Here is a 24,072-nt window from a genome sequence, read left to right as displayed (position 1 = left end):
CGTTGCGCACAAAAAAAAAAACATGACACATGAAAAATTAGAGGGAACATTGGATGGATGGATGGATGGATGGATGGATGGTATTCCATTTTTAAAATTAGAATACAAATTTTTGGTCACAAACTTGAGTTGTCATATACATCTGTGAGTTTATGTGCACAACAGTACATGTACACACATGAAGAATTTGACCTTTGTTCCTTAAATATATGGCATTGTTTCTGACTGATATGCTGCTCAGAGTCTTTTGCTCCTTGCTTTTAAATCAAATGGCACTCTTGACATAAACACAAGCTACTGCAGCCCAGCTGTCTTAGCTGAGGAAACAAAGGTACATTTGTTCCTTTTTCGTAAAATATTGTGATGATGTTACATTATATTAGGCAGTCAGTTGCCCACATTACACTGTAACTATCACCAGTTTGGTTATCTATTTTGAACACCTCAGCTGGAAAAAATTCTAAATGGTTTGTAGAGTTGGCCACAGGTCTGCATGTCAACGGGAGGTAGAAGATTGCTTCATATTTTGCTATATATAACGTTAGTGTTTCTAAAAAAAATTTCTTTATTAACAAAGTAAACTAAAAATACACTTTATCACATTTTATAGTTTTAAAATTGGATAACAACTGACTTGAACACAATATGAAATGATGTGTTTTCACTATAGGAACTTTGATTTTTGATAGGTTTACTAATCTGAAAGCTTTCTAAATTTTATTTTTGTAGTTTTCCATTTGTAGATAGTGCGATTCTCTGATGTGTATGTGTTTCTACCTGTGCTGATGCTAGCATGACTAAAGCTAGCTAAGTACCAGTTAAGCAAGGCAGAAGCATGAACTCATAAAATGAACAGAATCATAAGAATATAACATGACGAGCACCGCAAATGTAACAAAAATATGTTGACATCAAATGGTATGTTATTTGAAATCTATATTAAAAAATGACACATTGATTTTTTCCAATTTCTTTTATTTATTTATTTTTACCAGTTGTCCAAATTAGTCTGTGATCGGCCTTAATGTCCCTGGAATCAAATTTATATACAACTAAATATGACTTACAAATATGTTTTAAATGGATGATTTCTCATTTAATCACGAATCATCCAGTTACATATTTGGTGAGTCCTAAATTTGATGCCGCTGAACTTTTCAGTGGTTAGTTTTTAAAAAGCCCCCAAATCCCCTATGAGTAAGCACTTGGCGACAGTGGGGAGGAAAAACTCCTTTTCAATGGGGCGAAACCTCCGACAGAACCAGGCTTAGGAAGGGTTTGCCATATGTTGTGACCAAGTGGGGATCAAATGTTCACTGACAATTGTTTTTTTTGTTTTACACTCTCAGAATGAGAGAGGCATTGAGGCACCACCTTCTGCCCCCCGGCATCACTGCTGTGCCCCCTCCTTCTGACAGGAACTGTCTACAGAGCAGGTATGAGTGATGCCTGAGTGCACACACAAGTCATAAGTTCCTGGCTCTCACGGCTCCTCTGCAGAGGGTTTCCCTAAGAAGGGGGGCATCGCAGGGGGCGCCAGGGGACGGGGGGCTGTGCCAAGAACAGGAACTTCTGAGGTGTGTATGTCCTGGTGAGCCTCTACCTTTTACAGGTGGTTGCAGTCTGGATACAGACACTTCAAACCTCATCTGAGGACAAAAACTACAAGAACAACATAAAAATGGAGAAAACATACTTTCTAAACATGCAAGATTTCAGGAGACGGCAGCACTGCAGAGGTGAAGACAGGCAGCTGTTTTAAATACACAAACACTTACATAGACACACACACACTCACAACAACAGAAGAGAAACAAAGAGAGAGAGAGAAAGTGGTTATCAAGCACATGAGGTGAGGACATGCAGCCTGGTGAGTCTGTCTGTCTGATTGTGAATTTCTTTGCAAAATAAAAAGCTCACAAATATATTGTAAGAACAGGCTTTTATTTTTTTTTTAGTATATGCTGAATTAACAGTATAAAAGCTACTCTACCCACAAAAACATTAAATAAAATACAAGTTTTAAAGGAAAGGTTTTAATAAATGATTGTTTAAAAAAAAAACTAACCAAAGTAGAAGACAACTGTTTAGTCGAAAAGTGTTAAACATTCAAGATATTCTCGCTCATAAAAACTTATTTCATAATGTAAACTAGGACATGTAGAAAACTTTCATACTTACTGAAAGATATTTATTAACACTATCTAATTACCAGCATATTTTTCTGAGTGTTACTGAATATGTGTAGGCAGTAGGACATTGGTGGTTGCCTAGGGGACAGAATGTCAGCTATAGTTTGTTTTAAATTCAGTTTCATTGCTGAAACTAAGAATCAACAGGCTGTAGAGGGAGACTTTAATTGCATTCAAATCCAAGATGGAAAAATCTGTGCAGATTTTGCATATATTAACCATTCATTGGAATAATCCAAGTATACAAACTAAATATCACAGGAGAGCTTATGAGGCCACAAACATCGACGAGGTCCAGTTCAGAGACACAGGTTTAGCAGAAGTGAAGCCTAGAGGACAGCTGGCAGCTGCACACGTCTGTCAGTACCCACCTGTCACAAACAGCAGCCTTTTCATGCCTGACTCTGCATAACTGTAAGCGCTAAAAACTGTTAAATGATGAATAAAGAAATCATCATGTGCATAGTTGTTTTAAGGGAAAAATAAACTAAACCCACAATTTCATTTCAACATTATGAGTAAACTAATGCAGGTATGAGCATCAGGCCTATGCTGTTGTTGTCTCATACTGTTATGTCCCTTGCTGTTAGCTTGTTAGCTTTCCTGTTTCTTGCTTTTTGCCTGTTGTTCCCTCTGATTTTTTTGTCTTCCAGCTGTTATTATCCAGACTTTGAATTCGTTATTTAATTTGTTTGTAAGGTGCCGATTAAAAATTTAGATTTAAAAAAAATCAGCATTTTTGAGGGTTCAATTATCAATATTTAAATCCGTCCTAAAGAAAACTTAGTAACTGTTTTATTTAACAGTATCTTGATCGTGTTAGCGCACTGGTAAAGTTTCAAATGTTTGCATTATGCTGCAGTCACACAAGGGAAAACAGTGACTGGTGACCACGGCACAACCGTGCGCAATGAACTTGCGATCTTATTGGAAATGGTTGCTGAGAAGAATGGAGTCACGTTTCTGTCTTGAAAAACGTTGGTGTATCAAGAATTTAATAATATGCCAATAAGCTGATTCCGTCTTTAAGGATGATATTGTATTTAATTGTCAGTTTGACCTCAATCTGGGATGATAAGATGATTCGCTGAGATAAACCTGTGAAAATTGCAAATCTGTTGTCTTTAAAACACACAGAAATTCAAATGAATTGCTTACATTCAGAGTCTAATCAGAACACAGTTTTGAAACAAATAGTTGCGTAGTTGCTGCAGAACAGTAGTTTAACTTTATAATGACATAAGTGCACAGCAACCTTGTTTTGATAGGAATATAACCAGAAAAAAGACACTTGGAAACTAACTTAGATGAACCTCTTTTTGCAAAGAAACATGATACAGATGAGTTGCAATAATCGGCGTACACCGACTCAGACTGATTGCAACATGTCAACAATCTGCCTGCATTTCTACATTTAATGGGAAATATTTGTAATTCAGAAGTCTGTCTGACAGCATTTGGAAACACTTCATCTCCCACTAGGTGACCTGTGCAATCGCCTTGTCAGACACATTGAATGCTCATCCCCACCCAGAGACTGTCCATGCAACACGGTCTCTGGGTGGGGATGAGCACTACTTTTCATCAGTTAGCAAATGCGAAAAAAATTAAATGCAATCGGCAGTCAAACTAGATGCAAGAAGTATATCTCATCTTTCCTTAGCTTTAGGTCCATTTAAATAGAAAAAGAAACAATACATTTACAAAAAATGCGAGCTACACCACTCAGTTTTGGGGAGGAAGGACACAAGTTTATGTCAAAAATGTTTATTATCCATGGCTGTACAACAGAGGCAAAGAAATGATCCTTGATAGCCACATTTTTAACATGCTGACAGCAAAAATTGTTGTCTTTCATTTTTTAAAATTGTAAACAGAAAGTAAAGAATTTCAAATACACGTTGTCATGTAGAACAAATTAAAAACATGAAATGCATTCAATACCATGTGGCGAGATTGTGAATAAATTACATACTGTACATTTGCTCAAAATGAATGAAAACAAAATGCAGAATTAATGAGTGTCAAAGAAAATATGTTACTGTTACATTCATATTTAGCTCTCTGCCAGCAATGCAGCTTTTCACAGTTTTCAATGCACAGAAACAGAAACAAACATCTGAGGTACAACAAAAGACAAATTTTCTTCTGGTAGATCACATAACTGTATTTTTATACACAATACAGACCACAATATAATAAGCACACAATATACTGTATTGTCTGTATTTTTCAGAACAGCAATCAGTCCGAGGGGAAATGACTGACTGCTGGTTGCGAAGATCTTGCAGTCGTCTGGAGAATATTTATACCCAGGATTTTGATGACGTATGCATCAGCAGTGGCATGTTCTAATGAGGCAAACAAGCAAAATACAAGTCTGACACACTCTTCCACTGCTGTCTGTCACTTCCTTTCCTTTAATGTCAAATGCACCTCCTTGATCAAGAAGATTTTGCTGGTATCTGTCCTCCCATCTTCTGTAATGCAAGCTTCATTATTCCCCAACTTGAAAGAAAAAAGAAAGTTATTATTTTTTCATCTCTCACAGCGACCTCATGTGAAAAAAGGTAGCTGCAGGTTTAAATTTTCCTGTGAAGCTTGGAAACTCAAGAGGACCAACATTAAAATTTTCTAACGCTGCTGTTATTACCTGCAACCACTCAGATATCCACCAGAGGACAAGCAGTTCATTAAACCATCATCTTAACAATCTATCATGTTCAGACCGCCTGAGGAAGGAAAAGAAAAAAAAAGGGAAAAACTTCTACTCGCAGGCACTTAAGGACAGCAGGGAGGAAATGTCAGCCAAGAGGCAAATTAAATCTCATAGCTATTTGTTCTTACAAAGAAAATCAGGGGAGATTTAAATGTCGTTTGACAGGAAATGCACATGAGAAAGAGTCTCATCTCTGCGGCTGTTCAGTCATCAGCGATCACTGCAGAGAAGCTGCTTTTCCTTTTGCCCCCAGATGCAGAGAATGACCCCACCTTTAGAAGAACATTTTGGAGGATTAAACTCCAAGGATGAGCAATGTTTCTTACTCTGTTACTCTTTTTAAAGCAGGAAGCGAAAGATCCTTCGAATTGCTTTCAACTGCTGGATGCTAAAATGTTTCTATGATTCTGCTTTTCATACGTTATTCCCAAAAATAAATTCAGCTTTGTGCAAAATGTGTGTTGTTAAACCAAGATTAAATACTGACCTTACTCAGTTGTCAATGTCCGATATGTGGTTCTCTATCTGCAGTAAAAGAAATAAGATTGCTTTAAATCAGTCAAGAATTAATTTTTATAACTAGGCAGCAACATAGCCTTCCCTTTTCTAGCTCAATCCACAGTCATTAAAAAAATGAAACACTTCCAGTTCTAAGTCTGAAATACACATCAGTACATATTTAAAAAATTAACTGGTTCGCACAAGTTCTGTTATTCATTTAACAAAACCCATAAACGTGAAAAAATGGATCCATGCTGCATTTTATTAACAGTTCAAGCTGCTGGTGGTGTAATGGTGTGGGGAATATCTTCTTGACACATTTAGTAACACCTGAGCATTGTTTCAATGACAAATAACACTCAGAGTATTGCTGCGGACCATGTGCATCGCTTCATGACCACAGTGTTCCCAGGAGGATGACGCACCATGTCACATAGCTCAAAATGTCTTAAGCTGATTTCTTGAACATGGCAGTGAGTTCACTGTACTCAAATGGACTCCACAGTCATCAGAACCTGGTCAATACCTGAGGATCTTTCATGTCCTGATTTTTAAAACCTTAGAAATGGCTGTACTTTTTTTTTTGTTTCGCAAATCTTTTTTTTTCTTTTTGTTTGTCCAAACCTTGAAAATGTGCATCAATTCACATCTCATCCATGTCCTCTGAGACACATTTTATACAGTGTGTTTTCACTAAATCAATATAGGGATTTGGGGTTTTTGTTTATTCTAAGCCTTTTGGCCACAGTATCTATTGGATTAACACATATAAGCTTTAATGATTACCAGTAATCAATAGTTTAGTCTGCTTGCAGAATGAAGCCAATAAACCACCCAACAGTGGGTCCAGATCTCATAAAACAGGAAGCAGGTATGATTATATAACTTTTCTTTAGTGTCAAAGTAAGGCAATAGTTTTGAGAAATAAAACTGTCACAGTAATAAAACTGGAAAGCAAATGTTCAGTTAGATGATTTATGATTTTTAAAGTAATAATTGGTGATATGCTGCATGCATTACACTCTTTTACTGCATTACAGTAAATTAACACCACCCAAAAAGTTTCACAAGTGTATCCAGAGAGTGATGTAGTTAGTAGCAGATCAGTTTCAAACACTCTGTGAGAAACTTTGCTCCGATTTCATTCTGCACACGGCGAAGCGTCTGCAAACAGCAGCCTAACTTCACCGAGGAGCTGGAGGTGCATAGCTTGTCACCTGCAGCTCTTCATCTAACAGCTTAGTGTTGTTGCTCCGTCTTGTTCCGTTACTCCAGCTGTCTTGTTTCATAGATGAATGACAGCAGTAATTACTGAGGTAGCTGACAGATGTGTCCCATTTCTTGTAAATATCTTGTGAAAGTCAAGTCTTGTTTTGTCAGTTAAATTATTTTTAATGCTTGGTGGCATCAGAAGAAAATGTTTGGTTTGCCATGGCAGGTTTCAATACAGCAGTTTTTCCAAGTATGTTGCCGTGGAAACTAAGTATAAACGCTCTCTTCATCAGTGATCGTGCGTTACCTCACTCAGCGATAGATAGTGACTTAAAAAAGTCTGGCACTTAACTGTAAAATTAAATTATTTACTCTTTTATTAAAATAAACAATGCTTTCAAAGATTTATAAAACTTCTATGCCTGAGGCTTTGCGTATAACACAGAGAAGAAGTTTGCCTTCGAGTTCTTCTGGCAGATGGGCTCAGTACCACACATTTTATTCAATCTGAGGGAAAATTATAAGGGTCTCTCCCAAACCTAAGTTCTGTTGCCTGAACCTGACCAAACTAAGAGTTTAAAAATGTAAAATACATTTCCGAAGACAAACTCCTCCCATTCAGGTTTGTCTGAGACAGGGAAGGAAAGCCAAAGTATTCACAGACACCGTTACGTGCTGCTGACTTTGGTGTTTTCATGTGATTTGTTCAGTTTCATGGCGGTTTGTGATAGAGACGACCTCGAATTATTTTGTCATTGATGATAGTTATTACTTTGTAATACAATATTAATTCAAAACACATTAAGATTAAGCTTTAAAACAACAGCTACTACTTTTCTTGGTTGCCACAACAACGTGTCCCCACTTTGCAGCATGCATGTTGTTCAGACAGAGACAAAATACACCTCACTCAAAAATAACATAAAATAAAAAAATTGCCCTTCTGACTTCAACTAATTTAATTATATGTAATTTATCCATGTAATTTTGTTGCATAAGTACAATGTAAAATGTTACATTTAATGGGATCTGGTCAAACTAAACTTAATTGATTGATACACATTTAGTTTGTACCAGGCACATTATCTTTAATTATTAATTAATTAAATAAATTCAAATGTAATTTTATATATATTTCAGAGTATTGTATTGTGTTTATTGTGGGTGAAGAATCATTTTCTGAGTGTTTTTACTCATATAGTTTAGACTTTTCAAATCATGCTGATTGTCACAAAAGACAGCAAAACTTTGTATCCATCACCACGAACAACCTGATTACTTTTTCATGACCATTTCACCTTTTAGTTTTATAAGAATCCTGTATGACTCAAATGGTTCCATCTAAGGCAAAGTTATTTATACAACAGAGTTGAATGTACATTATACTTACTGTTATTATTGGCATATTATGTCAGTGGAAAACATTTTCCGCATCATAAAATAGATAAACTACTATGCAAGAGTCTTGAAACACCCCTCATTTCTTTATATCTTGCTTGGGAGATGGGATGGGAAACGTCGAAATATACATGGATATACAGAAAAAGAGTTTTTATAATTCTGCTGTGCTTGAAAGTTGATATTTGGTGTGAGCACCTTTATTCTTCAACACAGCCTGAAGTCTCACAGACAGCTTTCATGTAAGCTATTCCTGAAGTATTCTTCAGGAATAGTTCTCCAGGCTTCTTTAAGGACAATCAAAGTATTCTTTGAATGTTGGGTGCCTTTTATTCTGTTCTCTCTCAAAATGATCCCACACTGCTTCCAAAATGTTGAGGTCCAGGTTCTGGGAGGGGTGTGATTCATGACTGTGTTTCTCGTCAGCTACTATCGGCTTTTACGGCATTGACAGTGTATTTGGATCACTGTCGTGTTAAAAGAAAATGACATCAGCTGTGTTGCAGATGGTATTGGTGGATTGAAATTTGATGGTTCTGTTCTGCATTCATAGTTCCATGTAGCTGCTCACCACTATACCTCTCTCCTGACCTCTGTGCATACTGGCAATGACTTACACTAATGATGACAACGATTTGGATTCATCAGTCTACAGGCCTTGTTGCCAACGATTTTCACACACACACACACACACTTTGCAGCTAAATTGGAACCAAATAACTTCTTATTAATACTGGACATGGGTACTTGGCCTGCTCACCATGTCGCTTGTGCCTTCATCTTCAAAGTCGTCTTCACCACCGTCTGTCATCTCCCCTGCCTCAACCTCAGCCGTCCCCTCCACTTCCTCCCCCCCAGAGTGGTCTGCTGCATCACCATGGAGACACTCGCACATCTCCTCCTGCTTCCTCTGCATCTCTGGCAAAAGACATCAAGAGACAAAGACTGGCAGTTAACATCAGAGCATAGTAGATTTATTGACTTTCTATCTTGTTTTGATAATAGAAGAACCTGTATTTCAGACAAGCCTCCGAACAAGCATTTAATATGTTCAGTATCATTCCGTCAACTCTCCTCAAAGGACGTTTGTGTGGCTTTTATTTCAGTACATGGCGGCCTCTCTCAGCATCTTCCCCGTTTTTCTATGCATGCTCATCAGACAGGTCCTCCCCTCCTGGCTGTCAAATCTTACCGGCGTCAGAGCGATGTTGCCTCTCTATCTTCTCAAGCCTTCCCAGCAGTGAGTCGATCTTGGTTTTGATTTGCGACAGTTCCTTTTTGATTGTTAGAAGCTGATCTGTCTTCACTGCAAGCATACATTAATAAAGTTAAAAAGCATAATTAATGGGATGTTCTACAAGAGACACTGTGACAGCAGCAGACTCTTCTCAACAGTCAAGTTCTTCACTGAAAATGTGGCACAACTGATGAAAAGCAGGAAATCTCACTGTGTTGCATTGAGGGGAGAATAATCATAAGCATGCGAGAGTTTGAACAGTACAGCAGCTGCTAAAGCCATAATCTCACTGTTGTTGCTACCAGCGAAAATGTTTCTTAGCCATGTTTTACCTCAATTTTTGTAGAGGAAAGATCTGGCTCTTACTATTAGATTTACCACCTTGTTACTAGCTTAGATGATGAGAAAACAGCTGCCTGCTTGCTGTAAAACAATAGAAAGTGATGAGCAATATGATGCAGAAATGCTACACAGAGCAGAAAATAAAAAAATAACCAAACAACTAGCTGAGACTCTGATCTAAGATTTATTCTGTATAATTTTGGTTTATTCCCAACATTTCTGGTGTGCTTACTTTTGTTTTAACACGAATAAAAACTCTGGTTTAAATGTGTTTCAATGCATCTCAAGAAAAGAAAAAAATTTACTGTTTATCCCAGTCATTCCTAAAGAGTGTGGCGGTGGTCTGCAGGAGGTCAAAGTTTCTCATGTACAAACATGTAATTAGCTTGAAGCTACAATGGAACAGCTTAAATATTTACATCAAAAAGGTCATCAGAACTAAAGAAAAGATGTGAGATTCAAATGATTTGTTTTTCTTTTCAGATGGCAAGGGAAAGGAAAGTGTTTAATGAAGATTCAGCCTCAACAAGAAAATCACCAGAAGATCAAAAGGAATCAGAGAAAACACATCAAGTCTTGTGTTTCAATCAGAGTTTTGATTAAAGGTTCAGTCGGCGCAGGTTTAAAATTTGGCCAAGACATCCTTAAGTTTGACAATGGCTGGCTTTGTCACCTGACTGAAGATTAATCAGCAATGATTGTTAAAATCAAATGATAATAAATGCCATAATAAAGTAATTTTTCAAGAAGAAAATATTTAAAACCAGCTTTCAAATGTGACAATTTCTTGTGAATCTGTTCGGTTAGCTTAGGAAGTCATTATGGTCATTTTTTTCCTCCCCATTTTATTGCATTATTTGACAGTTTTTGCCTCAACAATCAAAATAGCTTGTACATTAACCTCTTATTAAAATCAAAGGTGGTGTTTTTAAAAAATTACTCATTTATTCAAGAGTAAATCGCATTCAACGACAGTTTTGACATGAAAATGATTCAGCATTTGGAAATCACTACAGTTTTTTATCTCCAACGTGAGGATAAGCCACTTTTCTTTGTTTTGTATGAAAATCTCTTATTATTTTGGGGTTTTGGACAGTTTGGTGAAAAAACAAACAAACAAAGTACTGTAAATGTCAGTTTTGGCATCTTAAAAATTACAATATTTTTTTTTTTAAATGCACTCACTAGACACTTAATTAGGTACACCTTACTAGGACCAGGTTGGACCTCCTTGTGTCTTCAGAACTGCCTTCATTCTTCATGTTATTCAACAAAGACTCATTAAGATGCTGGAAACATTCCTCAAAACCTTTGGTTCAACGCTGACATGATAGCATCACACAGTGCACACTGCAGATTTGTTGGGTGCACATTCATGATGCAAATCTCCCCCTGCATCACATCCCAAAGGTGCTCTATTTGACTGCGATCTGGAGACTGTGCAGGACATTTGAGTACAGTGAACTCACTGTCTTGTTTAGGACACCCATTTGAGAAGATTTGAGGTTTGTGACATGGTTTTATATCCTGCTACAACCAGCCATTAGACGATGGGTACACTGTGGTCAAAAAGGCACTGGGCATGGTCAATAACGATACTCAAGTAGTCTGTGGCATTTAAACAATGCCCAGTTGATATTAAGAGGCCCAAATTGAGCAAAGAAAGTTTCCTCCACGCCTTGGGGGCGACCATGGTTCAGGGGATTGGGAAGCTCATCTGTAACCGGAAGGTTGCCTTTTCGATCCCCCTGCTCTCTCTGTCCTGGTCGTTGTGTCCTTGGGCAAGCCACTTTACCCTACCGCCTACTGGTGTTGGCCAGAGGGGTCGATGGTGCAATATGGCAGCCTCGCTTCTGTCAGTCTGCCCCAGGGCAGCTGTGGCTACAACTGTAGCTGCCTCCACCAGTGTGTGAATGTGAGAGTGAATGAATAGTGGAATTGTAAAGCGCTTTGGGTGCCTAGAAAAGCGCTATATAAATGCAATCCATTAATATTATTATTATTATGACATAATATAACAGATTAATTTTGACCATGTCATGTCTAAAATCTTTGAGTCGCTGCCATGTGATTGGCTGGCTAAATATTTGAGTTAAAGAGCAGTTGAACGGGTGTACCTAATGAAGTGTCCAATGAGCGTATACTCTAATCAGTTCAAGAGGGACTATCAAGACTACTAATGAAAATAATCAGGAATTGCAGGCCTGACCTTTTTCGATTATTAACCTTTTTTTTTGTTTCGAGAGCTTAGCATTTACACTTGCTGAGTACATTTCCATCATAATGGGCAGAAATGATACCTGCCAACATGTGTTCAAAGTTATGATAATAGGAAATGTTCTTTGTAGCGGCTGAATTTATTTTCTTTGCCATTAACTTGACTCAAACCCCAAAAATGGACATGGAGGTAAGTTCAAAACAAACAATCACATAAAAATCACATTTAGAAAACATTTGGAAATCACTTTAGAGATGGCAGGATACTATAGGAACAAAAAAGGGACAAAGAAAAACCACCAAACATACGTTTAGGGCCAGTGATGGAAGAGCCGACATTGAGTGCTCGGGAGGAGGAAGAGGAGGAGGAAGAGGAAGAGCAAGCCCTGACTGGAAAAGAGGATTTGGCTCTGCGTGTGGTTGGGACAACTAGTCGTGAGCGTTTGATGGGGATCACAGCTCGGGTCGGAGGCACAACGCGGCCGTGGTACTCAAACAGTCTGAAGACACATGAAGAATAAAGTTGTAGCAACAGAAATATTCCAAGAGTATTACAATGCAGAGAAATAACAAAACAAAAAAAGTGGGGATATAACTTTGTAATCACTATGGGAGTTTTTGTGGAGTTTTTTTCCCTTGTTTTTGGTCAGATGTTTTTATTCAAGCAGCAAGGAACACTTACAAAGCACCTAATAGACATGCTGCAAAAGATGTCTGAATGATAGAGGTACACATTGAACAATGCCACAGCAATTCAATCAAAGCCTGTTCCCAGTTACCTTTGACATATCAAATTGCCAAAATAGCAATAATGACTCAAAGCTGAAGGATTCTGCTCTTGGGGATATTGCAAAGAAGAGGAAGTAAACAAACCAATGAAAATGTCAGAATGAAGATACATTCTGTGCCTTGCCAGCGCAAATGACCAGCCGGGGGACTATCTGACATTCAGTACCCGGCTATGCGGATAAAACCATCATTAGTAAGCCCAACGGAGAGGAATAAAAACCTCCTCAATATGACATTCATTATGCCTGTGATAATGTAGTTACTTTGCCTCAGAAGGAAATGGGGCCATTCTGCTCAAAAATCATCTTTATTCAAGATGGGAAATGGGGAGAAAGGATGTGTATACTAAGGGCAAAATATCGGGAGGAAAGGGACTGGTTGAAAAAAGAAAAGTTGCAAATGACAAAGACGTGTTATTTACCAGTGAGCCAACGTTTTTTTTAAACATACCTACTGTAGAAGTCATCTCTGTAGTAGTCGTAGTCAAATTCATAGCCACTGTGGAAATAAAAGAGAACATTTCTATTTTACTTTGATTTTTGTGCACAAAAACATAAAACAATAAAGGAAGAAAATGACGGTGCAAATACATTTAGACTGAATTCTTTATTCAGTGTCCTAAAAGACTATTACTGGAAAATTCCTTCTTGTTAAGATTTGATGTGTGGTTTCTTAACTGAGCTGAGCACTGGAATCGAATTTCCTTTAATCCATTTAAAAAATGAAATGCACCAACAACAAGTTTGCCTCATTATGTTGCATTTCTTTCTTGGTTGCTATAGCGGTAAACTTACCAGATTCCCATCAAACTAGAAAGCAAGGTAATGCAGGCTATTTCTACAAACAACTGCTGACAACAGGAAGCTTCCATTCCCGGCTACAAATTACACTGTGATAAATCTGGCACAACAGGAGTGGCCTTAAGACTTCTGCCACGATATGCACGAGTTCCTGATGGTTGCATTTTGATTACTTTTCAAAAATTCAGGATAAAAGAAAGCAGGAATCAAAAGAGCTTGAGAGACGGTGGGCAGCTCAACACTGCTCACAGCTACACAGCTTACTCTTCCATTTTGGAAAAAGAAAGGAAGCAGCGACAGTAAAACTCGAACAAACTTGATAAATGTAGAGAAATTAAAGCACTGTCATTTACAATATTGTGCCTAACGAATTCATTTTCATGAGTATTTTCAATAACTGTGTGCGTGTGTGTGTGTGTGTGTGTGTGTGTGTGTGTGTGTGTGTGTGTGTGTGTGTGTGTGGACGGGTATTAACATCTTCATGTGGACCAAAAATTGGTAGTTTACTATACTTGTGGGGACAAACAGCCCTCGTGGGCTGTTTGAAGGCATTTTTGAGACTCTAAATGTGGTTTTTGTGTCAGGGTTACAATTAGGTTCTGATTAGTTTTAGGGTAAGAGTCAGGGTTAGGCATTCATTTTTGATGGTTAGGGCTAGGGAAAGCATTATGTCAATGAGATGTCCCCACAAGGATATAAATACACACAGTGTGTGTGTGTGTGTGTGTGTGTGTGTGTGTGTGTGTGTGTGTGTGTGTGTGTGTGTGTGTTGCATAGTGCTGCCATCTTCCCGCCCCTGACACACAGGTCCAAGAGAGCGATCTCTTTTCTGGATTTGGAGGCAAAAATCAGGCACAAATGTTTGAATTCTTTTGCAAATTTAAAAAGAAGAAGAAAATCTGAGCTCTATAATGATGCAGGCCACTCTGTTCCCATTGCATTGCTCACTGTGATGTGAAGAGTATTTCATCTATTGTTACCCCAGCACCTCGGTACAGCCTTCACATTAAAGTTGTGTGATTAGAGCGCCTGACTACCTAAAGGCGCACGGTTCTAATCAATTCACAAAAGGCTGAAACAAAGGAAATTTGTCCAGCTGCTAGCTGTCGTCTTCCTAAACCTCCCCTCCTGCCTTTTAATAAGCATCCCCACTGGCCAATGGCAAGAATACAGATGAAAATACTGTGGTTCATGACAGCTTCCTTCCTAATGTAACAGATTTGTGTTGCAGGATAGTTGTTAAGCTCGAAGTACACTTTTACAGCTATTGGGCTAGCAACCAATTAGCAGTAAAAGCAAGACAGCGCACTAGAATCGTCAACTATGATGAATAAGTAGCTCCCTTTACAGATACGATCTACTATGAAGATTGGATCTTTGACATGTTTCAGCACGTTTTACCCAGGCAACATGTTTGATGTAATCTCTTCAAAAGCAGTCTGACACATAAAACTGCTACAAAACCACAACATGACCATTTTACTTAACATACAAACATAAAACACATGTTTTGTCAGATTTTATTAAATTTTAGTGAGATAGTTTAAATAGGTAGAATTTGTTATGTGTATGTTGTGTTCCTTCTCATTTTCAAATCCTCTAGTAAAGGAGTTCCCAAACTCTTGTTCTTATCTTATTATCTTTTAAATAACACATAATCATGCAAAAAATAATACTAATAAACCTTTCATAGCCTCATGACTCAATACCAGGTTCTAAAATTATTTAAACACACCATCTCACTTATTTAACAACAACTAAGCCGACATGTTGAAGCAGTGTGAGAAAACCAAGGAACACCCAATGATTCATTTGCTTCAAGTTATTATAGCTTGTATAATAAGAGACTGTTGTAGATTTGCTGCTAGGCTTGATATGTGCATTACCCAGATTCAACCAAGCTTTAGCCGTAGGACAGATGGCCTTACATTTGACTAAAACACTTTGGTATACAGAGGAGTTTATGGTAAACTCAGGGACTGCATTTTCAAACCAAGTCCAATTAACCACCCCTTCACTACGGTGCTTGACAGTTGGTATGAGGTGTTTGTGCTGATGGGTTTGGTTTTTACCAAACATGACACTGCATTATAGTCAAACATTGTCAGTTTGGTGTCATCTGTCTAAATGACATTGTCCTAGAAGTGGTTTGTTCACAAGATTTCCAGAACCATGCAAACCAAAGCTGTGCTGCTGTTTTCTTTTTAGAGAGAAGACACTTTGTTGTGCAAACCTCCCAAACAAACCACACTTGTTCCATTTTGTATTGTGGTGAACTTTAACATTTCAATAAGCTAACTGAGTCGGAGATGTATCTTGTGGATTTTTTTTGACAATCTTGAAAGCTCCAGACCAGCAAACTGTCAAAACCTCTGCTCTTATGGGGGCGCTCACACGTGCTGATTATTAGTTAATCAAGTGCATTTGATTAACAGCACCTGGCTGCTACTTACCCTTTTAATTCTGATTGAAGCACTAAGTGTGCACTACATTTTTCCAAAGAGTCCTGCCAAACCTGTCTGTTTCACACGACTGTGTAAGCTTTTAACAGAGGGTCTGCTGGGTTGATCCTGTTACTTTGGGACAGAATATAATATAGACAGAATTTGGTCATGTTTCCAGTCTGTGTCTTAAACTATGTAAATCATATTCAAAGCCCCCGCAGGAAGAGACATTTCCCAAAACTATTCCTTTAAAAGCCTGAATAAGGTGTTATTTTGTATTTTTATTATACTGCTAAGCAACTTTGTGTGGACTTTTTTTTTTGTTTGTTTTGTTGTTGTTTCTTTCAACGAGATGACAAAAGAGCAAAGTGTGTAACAGCAACAGACAAAAAAATGGCACTAATAGCACAAGTAGGGAATTGGCTGTTTGTCCTTAAGAGCACAGCCTGCCAGAGAGGATCATAAACACATATTTTACAGACAGCAGAGGGAGAGGGTACAACAGAAAAAGTAGGTCAGGAAAGGAACATCCACCTGACACTCTAAAATAAGAAAAACATGTTTCACCTGTAGAGGGATGAGAGAGGCCTCTTGGAGCCCATCTTAGGCCTGTACGGTTTGGGCTCTCCAGCCATGTTGATATCTGGGGGAAAAAATGAGAGTTGAAGTCGTGGTGTGATAGAGAAGCAGTTTATAATATAAAGATCATCCACAACATACAGTTGGATCCACGTATATTTGGACAATTGCACCAATTTGTGTCGTTTTGCCTTTGCACACCATCACAGACAATACATTTTCAACTTCAGTTCAAGGGCTTTAACAAAAGAACTGCATTAATAGTTCAAGAGGCAAATGTTCAAAGGCTCAAAGGTAACACTTAAAGGTCCAGGTGAACACTTAAATCAAGAACACTCCCGAGGAGGTACACAGCAAATTCTCCAGTGTTAAATTAACACTGGAGAGTGTCTATATGGGTCCACACCTCTGAGTGTTAAATTAACACTTGACAGTGTTATATGTTTAAAAGTAACCTAGTCAGTTTTGAAGATTAACAAAGACTAACACTGAGCAGTGCTGATTTTCTAACACTGGAATATTTCTAACATTTTGAGTTATTTTCCAGTGTTAGAAAATCAGCACTGCTCAGTGTTAGTCTTTGTTAATCTTCAAAACTGACTAGGTTACTTTTAAACATATAACACTGTCAAAAGTGTTAATTTAACACTAAAGATTTTGCTGTGTAGGAGTATCACTGTCAAGGTCTACAATCAATAGAAGCCTTCATGAATAGGAGATGAATGCAGAACAAGGTGCAGACTACTGGCTAAACTCAGCAAGAAGGCCGGATTAGAATTTGCCAGAAAACATCTGAAAAAGCCTTTAGTTCTGGAAAAATATAATTTCTAAACTTGAGTGATGGGGCGACACAAGTATGACAGAGAGAAGCAGCTCATGATCGAAAGCATATTATCTGTCAGACATGGAGGCAATGTTATGGTGTGGGCATGTATGGCTGCCAGGGAAACCAAACGAAAGTGCTGGTTGATGTGACTGCTGGTAGAAGAAGCAAAATGTGCACGGGGCTGTACTCTCTGCTCACATTCAGCCAAATGCAGCCAAACTGCTCAGACAGTGCTTCATAGTGCAACTGGATAATGACCCAAAGTAAGCTGCACCCAAGAAACCCGAGAGTTTCTCAAGAGACAGAAATGGGATATTCTTCAATGACCAAGTCAGTCAGCTGATCCCAGTCCAACAGAGCATGCTTTTCAGCTACTGAAGACAAAACTGAAGGCAGAGACCCACAAATGAGCAGCTACTGAAGGTGGCTGCAGTAAAAGCCAAACAGAGCATCTGAAGGGAGAAAACACAGCAGCTGGTGTTTTTTATGAAAGTATAAAAATATAATACTTATATCTAAAATTATTTTATCTTGTCCAACAGTTTTTTAAGCCTCTGAAGTGAGAGACTGTATGAAGACAGCTGCAATTTAAAAAAAATGTTCAAGTGGGTTTTAATTAAAAACAACCAACATGATTTTTTTCTGTCATTTAAGTTATCGTTTGGTTAATATCAATGCAAATATTGTAGCTATTTTCTCTGATAAAACATAACTTGATTTTCCAAGCACTGTAATTTTACCTAAATGTTACACAAAAAATTGTTTTCTGCTTAGACTGGAAATATTCTACAGTGTGAAAAAAATAAATATTTATATTGTAATGAAGGACACCGATGCTTAGATCATAATATTATTTTTTATTTGAATATTTGTATAAACACATTTTAATCCTCTATATTCATATACATCTTATGACAGATGGAAGTAAATCTTCAATGTTTTAAGTGCTTATTTATGATGGTCATTCATGAGTCCAGCTTTTTTTCCCCCCTGGATGACCATAAACTTTTATTTTTATGAAACCAAAAGACTTCAAAGCACCTACACCCAAAGCTTTTTAAAGAGTGGCACAAATAAAATTATGTTGCCAAGGAGACAATAGGATAATGGAAAATAAAGGGTAAACATATCTTCATATGTATACTGTAATAATTTTATAGTTATATTCTTATAAAAGCACTATACCTGCCTGACTCCAGGAGCTATTTTTTAGCCTGTCCTGCAGAATACCACATCATACGATGTAGCACAGTCTTTATAAAGAGGCTCCCTGGGCATTTTCAAGCTCCTAAGAATTTTTGTTTAAAGGTTTGAACAAATTACAAACTGCATTTTTATGAGATTATCAGTGTGACAGTGTTTTCATTCAGAATTGCCATATTATGGGCCAGGGCTCATGTACTGTAGCAGTGTACATTCATCCTCACTGAACTAGACGTTCAGCAGAAACTGTGAATTTTAAAATTGTATGATCCTCACCCTCAGATCTCATGCATTAAAAGGAAGTTTATTTAAAATTTCTTAGCTGAATGGTCAAAGTGGGTTTTGAAGATGAAAGATGCTGTGAAAAGTGGGCCAACATCGTTTTAAATTAAAGAGCAGCAGTAAAAGTAAGAGGGTGGTTGCTAGCTAAAGCTAATTACGTCTCGTAGCATTTCTGAGTGCATGACCATATCAATGGGATCAAATAAAGAAAAGAGAGAGAGCGAGCGCGAGAGAGCGAGTGAGCGATGGTCAGTTTGTGTTTGTCATTAAAAACATTTATAACAGTCAGGATGTTATGGAGTATTCATTGCTACTTTACTGTTCCTGTTTCCTTATTAACGCAGTTTTTCGATTTTATATGAAGAACAAGGATATAAAAGTGTAAACCTGCATTCTTTCTAGTGGCCAGGAGGTGGCGATCCAGGGGAAATGAAAAACAAATCGAGTTGTATCAGAGTCTATCAGAAAACAACCATCTAAGTCATGTTATTTATGATCTCCTTAAATGTTTTCCTGATTAATGTTTAGTGTCTACCTTTAACTTTAAGACTTCTGTAATAAAGCAGAACGTATATTTTTGTAAATTATGTAAATTATGGCCCCATTTAAGTAAAATAGACGATAAACAATGCCAGGCCTGCATTATAACTAGAGAGCTGCTGCCATATGAGCATTTGGCATTCTTAATTTGTAGGTCAGATTCAAATTCCTCAATTTAAGCTTTCCAAAAACAGCTGATGATGTCATAATAGCTACGTCCACCCTTTATATACAGTCTATATTTGGAAAAGAGCCACAAATCTTATCCCAAATGTTCTTATAGTTTAATTAGTTAATAGTTGAACAATGAAAATTCATCTTTTAAGACTTATCTATAGATTGTCTAGTGTATAACATGTGAAAACCCATTTGAAAAAGCCTTCCTCTATTTTCTGTTTTAATAGGTGTGAAATAGCAGCAATATCATCAGAGATGAGGAAGTAGTGAAGAGCTTTTCTTAGTTTGAGCTGTCTGGGTGCCTATAGGGCTCTGTGTGATGAAACTAACCAGGTGAACTGGGGTACAAAACATTGATTCATTTAATGATTTCACTTCACTTCATTGTAACGCTCAAACAGACGGTGCATAGTTTGCAAGATTTTGTAAGAGCCTCGAAACAACCGAGACTGACTGTGCAAAAAAGGGACTTCAAGAAAGAAATCCCCTTCAAATGCATTAGCAGACAGCTGTGACTCATCTGCACGCACCTCATGACTACTGCCATGATTGACAGCCCCTTCTACCTACCAAGAACACCGGCGCATTAAACCCGGCTGGTATCATACCGCGTTTAGTCTGTCGGCTTTCCGACGTTGCTTCTGCTCAATCAGCCTCGAGTGCTGCTCAAGGTCATACACAAAAAACACTAACAAAAATCAAAACGCCACCTTCCCACGCATACACACAAACGAACACAGCGGTGAACCGACAAAGCAGCAACAGAGATCCCTTTCTGATGGATGAGTCACCCTTGAGTTGCAGAGATAAAACATCAGCTTTGGGGATCATGCAGCAGCAAGTGTCATGACTGGAGCTGGAGTCAAGTTGTTGTGCCTAAAGGGTTGCAGTCACAGTTTTTTGGGCTTTTTCTTCCAGGGGTGGGGTAAGCATGAACTCTCTGCTGCAATATTAATGCACCAATCTTATGAATTAAAGAATGGAAAATATCTCAGATAAATCCAAGCACTTCTCTCAGATTCACATTTTCACACAGAGTCCTGCAGCTGCAGATATGTCTGGATCTTCCATCACATTGTCTACAGAATCACCATGGGTGCAATGGTTGGAGCCCAGACTGTCTCGCTCTTTCTCATTCTCTTGATTTCCTCCTTTCCTTCCTTGTTCTCCCTAATGGACTAATGGAGTGGGGGGATGTATCGCTAGCTCTCAGGTGCACAGGGACAGCTGTATCATTATCATTAGGACACAGGAAGACGTGAGGAATGGTTCGCACTGTAAAGCCTGCTCTTCTTTGGGCCCCTGCTAGGGTCATTAAAGAGAGAGTGGAGCACTAAAAAGCACTCTAAAATGAACACTGTCACCTCACAACACCCCTTCCCTCCACATCGCAACAGACACACATAGAGTCTCTGATTAATTACAGTCATTATACTAATCATATTCAAAAGTCGCATGAATAAGTATATGTGTGCTTGCAGCCGAGACTTGTTTGTGCGTGTATTCATAAAAAGTTGAAGCGGGAGATAGAGGAGATAGAGCCTGTGTTGCTAAGCAATAGCCACTTAGGACTTGATTGATACTATAAACTGCATGCGGCATCGCATTGAAGGGGAATATAAAAATGTACTTTGCTGAAGCCATTATGTCCAGGTTGGCCACAAAAACCGATCACAGAGGTGAACTCAAAGTAGAAGAAAGTCTGTCACAGACACTGTAAAAACACTGGCCGCCCTCTTAACTCCTGAGAGCATACTCCTATTGGCGCTGCTACAATGCAGAATGCACTGCTGTCAGAATATGATGAACAACGCACATCTACTCACTTTATCAAGTATGCCTGTTCAATGCTTTTTAAAGCAAATATCTAATCAGCTAGTCACGTAGCAAACACTTAAGGCATTCAGGCACGCAGACATGGTCAAAACAACCTACTCAAGCCCAACACAAGCATTAGAATGAGTATGGACAGTGATTTCAGTAAGTTGGTAAGTGTCATAGCTGAAATGGTTGATGCCAGAGAACTGCTTTGAGCTCACAGGAAGGCGACAATAACTAAAATACCAAAAGGTATCCAGAAAACCTTCAAACAGATGGTCTACAGCAGCAAAAGACCACACAGTGCCATCATTGTCAACATTTCACAAAGGCTCAGAATTGGGTGTAAACAACGTGAAAGCATTCTGCCTTGTATCAACAGTCCAGTAATGGTGTTAGGGATATTTTGTTGGCACACTTTGGGCCTCTCAGTATCCGTTGAGTATTGTTTTAAAACCACAACCTGCCTGAACATTGTTGCTAACCATGCTTATTTCTTTATGAAGAGTGTACCAGTCTTCTGACGGCTGCTTCAAACAGGACAATGTGCCTTTTCACAAAGCTCAGATTATCTCAACCTGGTTTCTTGAACATAATGCGTCCATTGTACTCAAATGGCTGCTATAGTCACAACATCGCAATCCAATAGAGCACCTTTTAAATTCCGAGGAATGTTTCCAGCACCCTGTTGCATCTGTCATGAAGAATTAAAGCTTTGAAGGCAAAAGGTTACAGTTTTATTGTTCAGAAATATTTAGTTTCAGTGTTCATGTCATGGTTCACTGTGTGGCAGACAGGAAAAGGACCCCAGTGCAGGAGACGAGACTGACTTAAACTTGCAGCTTTATTGCTCTACTTCAGCAGAAACAAACAAAAAACAAACAAAAAAATCTCAAATCAGGCAGAAACTAGGAAATAACTAGGCACTTGGGAAGAGACTTGGAACAATCTGCAAACACAGCTAGAGGGGAGAACGCAACAAAGAACAGGAGGAGATGCATACAATATATAGACAGCAGGAGATACACAAGAAGGAACTAATGTAATAAAACAAGAACCAGGAAATAACAAAGTCACATTTACAAACACTTGAAACAGTCACACAGACAAAAATGTATAAAATTCTATATTTATTTTATATTTTTTAAATAACATTTTTTATAGCTTTTCTTTATGTTAGCTAGTTTAGTTACATTGTGTTTGGTTACAGAGTGTTTTTTAAAATTTTAATCTGGTTAAATAAATGTTTTCATTGGCTGTTTTTAGCTAACTAAAGCACTCAACGGATATTTTGTCGTTAAGTGCTCCAGTATGCTCACCAGCTAGTAACTTCAGCTGTCTGCTGAAACAACCAAAGACTTTTATACACTTCATAGGGAGGGTGATAATTATCAGCAGGCTGATAATTCTTATGTTCACCTCACATTTAGACACTGGTTCAAGTGTTAATAACAGAAGGACAAGGACATCTGCCAGGGCCAATGACACTATCTCACTATGTGTTAAAAAGTCATTCAGATCCACACAAAAAATTCATCAGACTTCTTCCTCTTCCTTTCCACTGCCTGTACAACAAGTCTCACAAAATATCAGCTTTATAGTCTTTGTGTATTTTAGCAGAATCGCACAAACAGATAGTCAAATGGTACTGAAAGTATTACCTCCACAGAGCATCTGCATCCTTTCAGGAAGTAATACGACTACAAATAAAACTACCTCTGTGGATGCTACACAAGTATTTCCTAAACCTGAGCACTACACAACAGCAGCTTCTCACTAATGTGTAACTGATATTCCCTGTTTACACTTTTTAAGACTTTAAAAATCTGGGAATTTCAGTACTAACATATTTACTTTTTTTGTGTAATTTGGTGCATTTTCTCTCATAAACTTCTCAACTAACCTCCCTCTTCTACAACTCCATATTAACATTTCTACCTACAATGGTACGTCCTATTATTTACTGTGCAATGTGAAATATTCCAGCCATGTTTTTCTGTCTTACACAGTCAGTTTGTAAGTCACAGTCTCAAAAGCTGAAGTGATGTTTTCACACTGTCTTCCTCTTCCTCGTCTGTGTAGAAGATGAAAGGGCCAATAGCCGACTTTACAAGACCTCGTTTCAGCTCAGCGTCTCCTACAGAAAAGCTGCGACTGAGCTCAGTAACAGTTCTATCTATCCACAGTGGCTCCTTCAAGAATACAATCATCTGCACCTCAGGGGCCCTCTGACTCACTTTGGATTTATTCATATTAATGAGGCTGTGCTGAATTACCTATGAGTGCTTCGCCGTGTTACTGCTTGCATGCGTGTCTGTTTTAGTTAGATACTGATCCCTCAGCTCACAGTGCCCTTCGTAACTTTCCCCTCCGGAGACATGATAACTGGACTGGGCACAGACAAAGGGAGTCATAGCACAGGCTAAATCTGAATCAGACGAGCCTGCTTTTAAAAGTTAAAAAAAAAAGGAAATGGATGCATAACCCCTCCGCTGCCTCTATTTAGCCAAGCGTAAGCTGAATCACAGAGCACTTGCAATTTTCCTCTTGAGTGAGGTTACTTTGATATGTGATAATACATTTGAAGAGACTGTACAAAGCAACTGAACATTTAACACTGCCGTCCTTCAGTGTTCTCGCTGCAAAAACAAAACAATTATGACAGAGGAGGTGAGTGCTGTAGTACTACAATATCACCTGAGAAAAGAAATGGGAGAAAACATTTCCTTCCTTAAATAATTTCCCCCAGGGATCAATAAAGTATTCTGATTCTGATTCTTCCTCAGCTAATGCCAA

General features: G+C 38.2%; 1 protein-coding gene across 1 annotated transcript in view; it reads right to left on the bottom strand.

The window, feature by feature from the left end:
- Positions 1–3,933: 3,933 nt before the first annotated feature.
- LOC146647864 (RNA-binding Raly-like protein) overlaps positions 3,934–24,072 on the bottom strand; it is a 54,160-nt gene continuing 34,021 nt past the window's right edge. Inside the window, exons 3-9 of the mRNA XM_085389931.1 lie at positions 16,419–16,494; positions 13,058–13,105; positions 12,128–12,318; positions 9,215–9,328; positions 8,783–8,940; positions 5,399–5,436; positions 3,934–4,700 (exon numbers count right to left, since the gene is read on the bottom strand). Coding sequence (XP_085246057.1) covers positions 5,404–5,436; positions 8,783–8,940; positions 9,215–9,328; positions 12,128–12,318; positions 13,058–13,105; positions 16,419–16,494 — 620 coding nt within the window. The 3' untranslated portion in view covers positions 3,934–4,700; positions 5,399–5,403. The remainder of the gene's footprint in view (positions 4,701–5,398; positions 5,437–8,782; positions 8,941–9,214; positions 9,329–12,127; positions 12,319–13,057; positions 13,106–16,418; positions 16,495–24,072) is intronic.

Source organism: Rhamphochromis longiceps, linkage group LG18, assembly GCF_057381845.1.
Source record: "Rhamphochromis longiceps isolate RC_006_pf linkage group LG18, R_longiceps_female_GT1.1, whole genome shotgun sequence".
Lineage (NCBI taxonomy): Eukaryota > Metazoa > Chordata > Actinopteri > Cichliformes > Cichlidae > Rhamphochromis > Rhamphochromis longiceps.
The sequence above is the reverse complement of the archived record's forward strand: the minus strand, read 5'-3'. Positions and strand labels throughout refer to the sequence as shown.